This window comes from Linepithema humile, chromosome 6 (genome assembly GCF_040581485.1).
Source record: "Linepithema humile isolate Giens D197 chromosome 6, Lhum_UNIL_v1.0, whole genome shotgun sequence".
NCBI lineage: Eukaryota > Metazoa > Arthropoda > Insecta > Hymenoptera > Formicidae > Linepithema > Linepithema humile.
Window position 1 is genome coordinate 11,913,342 of NC_090133.1, and position 11,369 is coordinate 11,924,710.

The window sequence follows — 11,369 nt, forward strand, 5'->3', positions numbered from 1 at the left end:
GTGCAGTATTCCATCGTTTACGCTACACACACGCATACACGTATATATACTATATACAGTTGTGAAAAGTATAGTTCCTAACCTAATAAAAAAATAATATTGTGAAAAAAAATTGAACACAATTTAAAATAAGCAGAAATTGGCTCACGAATAACAAGTTGTTTCTGTATACGTGGTGAAACAATATGCAACAGTTTTTCAAATGTTTCTGGTGTTACTCGAAAATAACACTAGTTTACAGCCAAAAATTATTTTGAACCAAACAAGCTGTTTCTTATAGATTTTTGGATGCTGAAAACGATGCCGCAAACCAAATTTCACCAGCACGTCAGGTTTCCAAAATAATTGAGGTTTAATAAGTAAAAAATGGGTTTTTTTGCGATATTTGATATTTTTTTGTAAGAAAGATTAACGTTATCTTGAAATTCTGATTAGAAATCATAAATGTATTGTTCATCTTTTATAAAATGCATTGTTTTATTTCGATATCTTACTTTTTAGCCATGTTATGAAGGATTAAAGCTAGGAACCGCAGGAGTGCGCGCGCGCGTCCCCATATTAGAAATAGCTTCTTTGCACAAAGTATTTTCCGGGTATTTGTAAATTTTCAAGTATTTTATTAAATTAATTAACGCAAACTCAGAGTCCAACATTTTAACGAAATTATGCACATTTATTTTGACTTCATGTATGAATGTATGTATTAAAACGTCACGCTGAAAATTTTATCGGCTGTCCCATAGAGCGTATTTACACCGGCGTAATAATCAATGAGCCAATCACTAGATCCCTTGAGTATCCATTTTGAAAATGAGCTTTGTAAAAAGCCATTGTGATTGGTTTATTAATCTTTACGCCGCGTAAATACGCTCCATAGGACAGCCGATGTTTGTGTTGGCGTAACGAAACGGTCGTGCAGCCTGTGATTGGCCAAGTTCCTTTACGCCATACGCCGGTACGTCGTACGCTGGCTCCATGGGACTTCACTCTAATGAGAACGCGTAAAGACCAATGTCCATGGTGCTAGAAATTGGTCTGAGATCTCGATCCGAGAAATGTATAACCAATCAACTTACAGTTTTTATGGAAAAATGGCAATTTGATTAGCTATATGTTTCTCAGATCGAAATCTCGGACCGATTTCTAGCATTGTGAACATTGGTCTTAAGTATTGATGTCCCATGGCATATATTTTTCGCGGAACGCGTATTTTTCTTTTTTTTAGATGGAGAAATCCTTTATGGATACCCATGATCCTCGGGAGAGGACCACGGGTTATGTGGGAGTCTCCTGGGAATGAGTTTCCCAGGCATACCCACTAAAACTCCACCGGTGACCCGCACTGACCTTGTTTGGGGGGGTCCAGGGAACCGCCTGTGGCATTTCTTCCTGAACCCCCCCGGTCTGTCGCATAATCCACGACCCTTACCCGTCTGGGCAGTGATTTGCCCAGGTTGCCCTATGGGGGCGTTATTCAGTTATCTTGTAGGGGGGAGGGGAAGCAGGGTCACCTCTGCTCCTCCCTCATCTTCCCCTTGGAGGGGGTTTGAGATCAATGCCCGGACCCCCGTCCGGGCATCGACCCCCTTGTTCTGTCCTGGGAAGGGAGCCGACGGATTATCCGCCTGGCTCTCCACTCCCAGGTCATGCTTCCGTATTTGGGAGCAGGGCGCCGAGTTTCTCGTCTCCCTCTTCTTCTTATTTTGAGAGCCCTTTGAGGGGGGAGATAGAGAGAGCTCCTCCCCCGTTCTAAACTCTCCTTCTTTTTAGGTAGGCGGCGAGGCGTCTTCTCGGCGCCCCGCCCCTGCCTGCTCTGCTGGAGAGGGGAGTTATGTTCTCTCCTCTCCTTTTCCTTTCTGCCTCCTCCTTCTGTGACATTACTTGTTCACAGAAGGAGAGGACCGCCTTCCAATTCTCCTCTCCCTCCAGCATCGTTTTCATAACTGCAGGAAGGGAGAGGTTCTGCCCAACCACTGCGACCAGGGCTCGACGCTCATCTGCCCACGCTGGACACTTCTCCAGTGTATGCTGCGCCGAGTCTCGGTCGGCCGCACAGTGGTGGCACCTTGCCTATTCTGCACAAGTACTCCTCAAAGCATCCATGCCCGGAGAGCACCTGTGCTAGGCGATAGGACAACCCCCCGCAGGCCCTGTCTATCTATTTCAATAGGCAGGGCCGAATGGCCTCGATGGTCCGGCGGCCCGGAATATTGGGATCGTTCAGTTGGTTTCTCCAACTGTCGATTGCCCTCATCCGGGCTCGCTTCCTCATTCTTGTCACAGCCCCGGGTTCCTGCTGGGTGTGTCTCCCAGTTTGCCGGAGTTCCTTTGTACGCCAATATACATCACCGTACATTTCGGCTAGGAACTCCAGCAGGAGCATCCCCGCTAGGGCTGTGACCGCCGGCGGAACGCGTATCGCGTAACCAATCAGAAGCGTTGCACGTTTCTGTTACGCGTTTATATTAAAAACTACGTGTGGCAGCATACCGCCACTATAGAACTTATATATATGGAACAGGAATACCAGCGCAAAAGTGAGGGCAACATCTAAAAGACGGAGATATATTTCTGTCCTTTGCGCGTACTACCTGATGTTGTGCGCATGATCGCGCTTCGCCAATGAGCGTTTAGATTCTTCGTCCTTTCCCTGTCACCTAACCTAACGCCACGGCGGATTATTATATCGTGATATGTGGTGTATTGTTATATTGTTATGATGTATTATTAATACTGGTGTATTTGCAATGGGTCGTTATTGCATTTTATGTGATAATCATGAAAAGTCAGTCTTTTATCACCGGTGAGTAACTACATTACGTAAAAAGTTATCAATTACATTGAAAGACTCGAAAATTCACAAAATCAATTAATGATTTATGGTATTAGGAAAACAGGGTTCCAGGGATTTATTATATGCTTAAGAAACATTTTTGAACTGTGGAAAGATTCAAAGGAGGTCGGATTAAAATACCTTTTAACATTTAAACTTAGCCAAGACCACTTAGAAACGTTTTTTAGTGCTCTCCGAAGTCGAGGAGGTTTTAACAACAACCCAAATGCTCAACAATTTGAAGCCGCATATAAAAAATTATTAGTCAGGCATGAAATAAGTGCATCAGAAAAGGATAACTGTTTGATTAATGATATAAGTATTCTGTTTGCATCCTCAACCACACAAAAACCTTACGAACCACTGTATGCCGATACGGTTGACGGAGATACAGAAATTGAAGTTAATATAATGGATCACGATTATTTCGAAGCACTGCGGTCAGTTTCGCCATATGTCGAAGACGTTGTTACACATATTAGTGGATTTATCGTGCGCAAAATTACTCGAAATAGAAACATGTGTGTAACGTGTGCACGTTTTTTAGTATCTAATAATAATTTGCATGGAATTATAGAAAAAAAAAATAGAGGGAATTTAACTATTCCAAGTAACAATGTTATTATCATCACAAATGCGTGCGAAAAAATTATTAGGGAAAATAAAAATATTTTTCAAAAAAAAATGTGAAAGATTTCTTAGCTTCGAAAGTGATAAATAATATTCTTTCTCGTTGCTTTATTCAAGATGAAATGGTTGAACACATTCGAAACCAAGAAATTTTTAATAATATTCAATTAATTAAATGTATCATACACATATGTATATATTAAGATTCGATTGTATCACGAGGCAAAAATGTCTAATTATAATGAAAAAAAAAAGTATGTACGTCAAGTATGTACGTACAAGTACACGAAACTAATACATTTTTATCACGAATAAAAGACAGAAAAAACTTATTTTACGTCTATTTTATTTTTTGTATCATATATTTAGAACTTATAAATTAGAGGAAACAACAAAATTATTATATAAAATAAAAAAAAATAAAAAAAGGTGTAAACGGATTTTGAACTGACGACATGCACTTTGTGAATCTTATACGCTACACTGGCGGCTAATTAACGCACATGCGTATCGTGTCGAATAGGACGCGCAAAGAACAGAAATATATCTCTGTCCTTTAGATGTTGCTCTCACACATGAAGAATAGAGATCAGGAGGCCGAACTTAATAGGCGATGGCGTCAGATTATGAGCTCAAAAGTGGTTATCTGAATTATATCAAAATGCTAATCGAGATGTCGTTTGCGTTCCACGACACCGTCCTCACAGTTTGCATGGTTGCTCGTCTCAATTTTACAAAGTTTTAGGTTGAAATTGGTACAACACGATTGAACACGATAGAAACACGACAGAAGATAGAAATGACGCGTATATGTTCATTTCCCGGTTGTAAATTGGGAAATTCAAGTAATAAAAAAAATAATAAATTATATGGTAGGAAGAATAAAACAATAAATAAATTGCCTAAATAATAAAAAAATTTTTATTATTTAGGCAATTTTATTATTATTACAATTTACGTTTTCTTACCAAAGAATAACCTCTCTACAACCAAATGGTCGCAAGGAAAGTGACTTTCCGGAGTTTGATTCAATTCAATGATGTTTTGGCTTTGGGGAATTACTCCCCTTGCAGCCATATGATTTGGGGTCGTAGGTAAAAAAGATTAAACTTGAAAGCACGAGTCGGGCAGGGACATAAAAGTTCACAGCAAACTGCGAACAAGAAAACCGTTAGGTTGCAAAAAATGACGTAACGATGTTGCTTGTAACATGGCCGAAGCCAAACTACTTTCCGGAGTCATTAATATCACTCAATAACCTTTCTATTCTTTACATCTTTTGTTCTTGTGTATGTATACGCAAGCGTATATGTATATGTGAAGAGTTTTGCGATTCGAACGCCGCCTATCGAGTACCACCAGTATTACTTCAGAAACCTGATTTTGGTCGCATTTCTGAAAGCCTAGTTCGGCCTCCTGATCTTTATTCTTCATGCTCTCACACAAGATCTATAGAGAGAAGGTTACCTCATGCGCAAAGAGGGACGAGCGGCAAGAGGGGCAAATGCAGAGAGGGACGAACGGCAAGAGGGGCAATGATGATCTCCCCTTCCTTCATCGCCCCTCGCCATCAAGCTGTTTCTAGTTCCCCCCTTACTTCATCGTCTCTCGCCCTCAACCGGTTTTACTGAGGTAACCTTCTCTCTATAGATCTTGGCTCTTACACGCCAATTAGACAATTTTTGTTCCATATACAGGGTGTCCCAAAGCACCCTTAACAACTCTCGTGAGGTGATAGAGGAGATCGAGACAAACAAAAAAGTCTAATACCATTTTGCGATATTTGCAATAATAACAGAGATATTTAATGTTAAAGTCAGGCGAATAACAGCGCGCCGCGAGAAGCGCTCGAGCCGCCTGAGCCATAGGACGGCCCAGTGTGTACCATTATAGGCCGTCGGCGCGCGGTAAGGGGAAGGCAGCGCACCACTGCCCATGGTTACGTCGTCGTTCCCGCGTCTTACCGCGCCGCGCCAAAAGACTCGATAACCGATAGTACAAAATAATAAATAATGAAAATAATAATAAATAATAACAAATATAAATTAATAATTAAATAATAATATGTATAAAATGTTTGAGCACGTTTTCCGTAAAATATCGTATAGTATTTCAATACATGAGATAACGATTACAACTTGCATTCTGCTCTGCTTCACATAATTCTAGTGTCTACAGAATTGGCAAAACGTTCTACACTGAAAGAATTTTCTCTTAGACTTTATCCTGAAAATCATACACATGTTTGATTAACTTTACTAAACTACATAGTAAAATTAATCAAACATATTTTATATTTTATTGTGATAGATATTTTTATTTTTTATTGTGATAAATATTAATCATAAAAATTCTTATAAAATTCTTTCCAAATTGTCCCACGATTATCATGATTTTTAAAGTATAAATTATAAGAGAAAATTCTCCCTGTGTACGAATTAAAAAAAATACTAAGAGTTCCAATAGCACTTTTAATTTTTCGATAAAAATTAAAAGATTCTATGTACATACACATTTCTTATTAAAAGAATTAAAAAATTAATTTATTAAAAATTAAAATTAAAAAATATCGTTTTAACTTTGTAAATCTAACACGACATTCTCTTCCCTAATTACTAACACGCATTAAATATTATAATTTGTAGCAAGACTTCCTGATAGCTGTTCAACTGCCAAAATGCTTTTTGCCAAAAATGATAGTATTTAATGTGTTTTAGTGCTTAGAATTAGAGGAGAGAAGTACGACACTTCGCAAATCTAACACGACGTTAGATTTGCGAAGTTAGAATATTTTTCAATTTCGATTAATTTAAAATAAAGAATGCGGAACTTTATAATTTTTATCGAAAATTGTAGAACTATAAAAGTGATATTAGAACTCTTAAATTTTTTTTTAAATTTGTTAAACGTCGTGCCTTCTCTTTAAAGGAGAATGGGTTGTATCCATTCCACTATCAACGGGTGCAACAACTTCTTCCAAGAGACGAAATACAACGCATCACCTTTTGCGAAGGTATTTTCATTATTATAATTTTAATTTTTCTTTTTTAATTAAATTTATTGTAGATTATTCAGTAATTATTAATAAAACATGCGCAAGATTTCTCGCACAATGTCGGCGAAATGATACATTTCCCGATTTTATTTTGTGGACAGACGAGACCACATTTACGCCAAATGGCGTATTTAATTCGCAGAACTTTTTAATATGGCAAGAGGCGAATCCTCACGCCATTCGTCAGTGCGCCTTTCAATATCGATGGACGATAAATGTATGGGCAAGCGTAATTGCGAATAAAGTGGTAAATATATTTTTGTTAATTGAAAAATTTTTTTCGAGTAATGTCCTTGTATAATGTATCTCTATTGTCGATTTTGAGATTGGGCCATATTTCCTTCCGCCGCGTCTCAACGGACAGACGTACGCGCAGTTCATTGAAAATGAATTGCCCATACTTCTGGAAGATATACCTTTACAAACGCGGCTAAGGCTGATTTATCAGCATGATGGAGCTCCCGCACATTATTCCCGTCGTACGCGGGAAATTTTAGATGCGCGATATCCTGACAGGTGGATAGGTCGTGGCGGCCCAATCAATTGGCCAGCACGTTTGCCAGATTTGAACGTGCTGGACTACTTTATTTGGGGATACATAAAAGCTGCGGTAGAACATTGTCGCAATGGTACCGAAGATGAGGTACGCGAGGCGATCATAGCAGCCTTCAACACTATTACCCCCGATATAGCGCACCGTGCAACGCGACAAATTGTTCGAAGAGCCGACCTCTGCTTACAAGCACGAGAAAGGCACTTCGAACAATTATTGAATTAAATTTTGAGAGTGGATTAGGTCTACTGGAGAAACCACTATAAAAAAAACGCGCCAAGCTATCTACCTCAGAGTGGTGTGGAAACGATAGCGTTTTCTTGCTACGAAATAATTTTATTTCGAAAAAATATTAATAGAATTTATCTGTGGAGAGAGGGGGGGGGGGGGAGAGAGAGAGAGAGAGAGAGAGAGAGAGAGAGAGAGAGAGAGAGAGAGAGAGAGAGAGAGAGAGAGAGAGAGAGAGAGAGAGAGAGAGAGAGAGAGAGAGAGAGAGAGAGAGAGAGAGAGAGAGAGAGAGAGAGAGAGAGAGAGAGAGAGAGAGAGAGAGAGAGAGAGAGAGAGAGAGAGAGAGAGAGAGAGAGAGAGAGAGAGAGAGAGAGAGAGAGAGAGAGAGAGAGAGAGAGAGAGAGAGAGAGAGAGAGAGAGAGAGAAGGCACGACGTTTAACAAATTAAAAAAAAAATTTAAGAGTTCTAATATCACTTTTATAGTTCTACAATTTTCGATAAAAATTATAAAGTTCCACATTCTTTATTTTAAATTAATCGAAATTGAAAAATATTCTAACTTCGCAAATCTAACACGACGTTAGATTTGCGAAGTGTCGTACTCCTCTCCTCTAATTCTAAGCACTAAAACACATTAAATACTATCATTTTTGGCAAAAAGCATTTTGGCAGTTGAACAGCTATCAGGAAGTCTTGCTACAAATTATAATATTTAATGCGTGTTAGTAATTAGGGAAGAGAATGTCGTGTTAGATTTACAAAGTTAAAACGATATTTTTTAATTTTAATTTTTAATAAATTAATTTTTTAATTCTTTTAATAAGAAATGTGTATGTACATAGAATCTTTTAATTTTTATCGAAAAACTATTAAAAGTGCTATTGGAACTCTTAGTATTTTTTTTAATTCGTACACAGGGAGAATTTTCTCTTATAATTTATACTTTAAAAATCATGATAATCGTGGGACAATTTGGAAAGAATTTTATAAGAATTTTTATGATTAATATTTATCACAATAAAAAATAAAAATATCTATCACAATAAAATATAAAATATGTTTGATTAATTTTACTATGTAGTTTAGTAAAGTTAATCAAACATGTGTATGATTTTCAGGATAAAGTCTAAGAGAAAATTCTTTCAGTGTAGAACGTTTTGCCAATTCTGTAGACACTAGAATTATGTGAAGCAGAGCAGAATGCAAGTTGTAATCGTTATCTCATGTATTGAAATACTATACGATATTTTACGGAAAACGTGCTCAAACATTTTATACATATTATTATTTAATTATTAATTTATATTTGTTATTATTTATTATTATTTTCATTATTTATTATTTTGTACTATCGGTTATCGAGTCTTTTGGCGCGGCGCGGTAAGACGCGGGAACGACGACGTAACCATGGGCAGTGGTGCGCTGCCTTCCCCTTACCGCGCGCCGACGGCCTATAATGATACACACTGGGCCGTCCTACGGCTCAGGCGGCTCGAGCGCTTCTCGCGGCGCGCTCTTATTCGCCTGACTTTAACATTAAATATCTCTGTTATTATTGCAAATATCGCAAAATGGTATTAGACTTTTTTGTTTGTCTCGATCTCCTCTATCACCTCACGAGAGTTGTTAAGGGTGCTTTGGGACACCCTGTATATATAAGTTCTATGATCGCTGTACCGAAGCGGTGTAGTACACCGCAATGCCACTACGCGCCGCAGGCCCTCAGTCAAACTCTACGCTTACGGCTAGATAGCGCAAGCGGTGTAAAACTATCTCGCGATTAAGAATCGATTGACTCACTATAAAAGAGCGTCGATTCGATTCTTTCTTCACTCACTCGCTTCAAGGCAAGCTCTACACAAGGGCCCTTGATTCAAGTAGTAGCTCTGTTTTGAAAGAGCGTAATTAGCGATTAGTTCGCTACAAGTTTTCTTAGCTTTCTCACAGTGTCTCGAAAGACGCGAAAGCGAAAGACTCAGTTTCAGCAATGGCCGTACACTTCACCGAGGAATATTCCTCTGCGGCCCGCTGACACACCAGCATCGCCGTTACCGCCGCAGGCTCCACAGTGGAAACTCATTTCCTTGGAGTTCTGCTAGTTAACCCGGCCTGCACGGGACACTCTTGCACCGGGAGACATCCGCATACGGAGACTAGTCTCTCCTCGGCTCGCCAGACGGATCATACCGACAGAAACCGAGGCCCCGGCAGTACAAGTGACATCGAAAACACGTTCCATCGCTACGCAGACCTCGCCACCTAGGGCTTGCTCGGAAAGTAGCTGCAATACCGAGGAGCACTTCCCCGACGGAATACCTCCGACGCCAGGGAAAGGGTTGCAGCGTGCATTCTCAATAGAGCCATCCTTTTTAGGACCGGTAATCTATATCAAAACGTGGCCGGTCCCGCCTATTTTTATTCTAACTCACGGCCTTACACCTTGCCGTGAACGCGACATTGGCGCACTTAAGGCACAAACACAACTGCACATAGATCTTTGACTAAGAAATAAATATATTTCTACGAACAAAGCTTTATCTTTTCTCACCAGCTCGAACACACGCTATACTACGTATAGTTTTGGCATATTACGCGTTTTATATTAGTTGTATGTATGTGTGAACGCATTGTGAGCAGAATTCAATCGAGCAAGATTTAAACGCAGAAAATTTGTCTGTTGAAGACTTATTAACTCCAAATAAAGTTTTCGACAATATAAAAAAGTTCGATTCAACAGTGTAAGTACACATTATAAGCTTATTTTTTAAATTTTAAACATATTTTTAAAAAAAGAAATATAATTTTTTTGTTATAAATTTGCAATTTATTATATTTATAATATTTAATTTAATTTATTTATTTAATTAAATATATGTTACACATGTTTATTTTATTTACATGTTTATTTTACTGTTCTTCTTACAGTGAGATAATTGGATACGTGGAATGGAATCTTCCCGTTTGGTTGGGAGTAACCAGCAATATAAGTTTCATAAATTTTACTTGAATAATAATACGAGATGTGTCCAAGTAGTAGCTTGGAATGACGACATCAAGAATGTTGGACATCACATTATATCAAACCACGTAAGCATCATATACTTTTCAAAAAAATTGTCGTATATATTAAACCTTTCAAAAAAACCTGTCATGTATATTAAAATTTTCAAAAAAAGCTATCCTATATAATTCTTACAAAAAAATATGATATCAGGAAATGGCACCAAGTGGGACTAAAGAACTATGAAAAAACTTGTACACTATTTCTATAAAACTCTTCTATAAAACTCTTGTACATAAAGCTGTCGTATATATAATGTTGTGTGTCGAAAGACTACAACGAGATATTTTAATTTAGCAACGCTATTGTTTAAAGAATTAGCAAATAAAACTTTCAACTCGAAGCACGTTCTTAGAAAGACGAATAAGGTATTTAAAATTAACAAAGATATTGACCAATGCTATTCTTTAGACAAGTAACAATCGATTATAATTAAACGCTGAGGCGTTAAACGCATGAGGAAACGATCGGCGGATTGCCTCACAAACAAGCGAAGTAGATCAGCATTCACGGAAAGCAGACGTTGCTAACCTTGATACTGATCTGCATAAAAGAAGGTGACTCGATCGTCACCACGGGTTTTTAAGTTTGATCTAAGCACGAGCTGCACGTCGGTATCGCGAACTCCGAGTTTGTATCTTACGCGATCGTAACGACTGTGAGGAAGCCGTTAAATAAAGTGTACGCGAGTGCTAAGTGAATAAAGATATTTTATTTCTCATTGAACATCGTTCAATAATTATCTCCCTTGGATCAACCCCCTTGGCCCTACACGACGGATCCCGAATCCTGCGTTGGCCCGCGACGAGATCTTTGAGTCACGGGCACGGCGTAACAATTTTGGTGGCAGCGGTGGGATCCGTCTTCTTCACCGTAGTCCGGTTGTTGGTGGACACCCTGGTGGCCTGGGCACGGCAGCAGGACCAAGACGATCAACCCAAGGGAACAGCGTGGCCGAAAATAACACGGAAACTAGAAGTGCGAAAAGTGAAAGCGAGAAAAGAAAAT

The 11,369-nt window shown here is 38.7% G+C and overlaps 1 protein-coding gene across 1 annotated transcript; it reads left to right on the plus strand.

The window, feature by feature from the left end:
* The first annotated feature begins 6,140 nt into the window (after positions 1 to 6,140).
* Positions 6,141 to 7,296, plus strand: LOC137000694 (uncharacterized). The gene is made up of 3 exons (XM_067358033.1): positions 6,141 to 6,162; positions 6,392 to 6,765; positions 6,844 to 7,296. Exons 1-3 carry the CDS (start codon positions 6,141 to 6,143, stop codon positions 7,294 to 7,296), a joined length of 849 nt encoding a protein of 282 aa, XP_067214134.1.
* Positions 7,297 to 11,369: the final 4,073 nt, after the last annotated feature.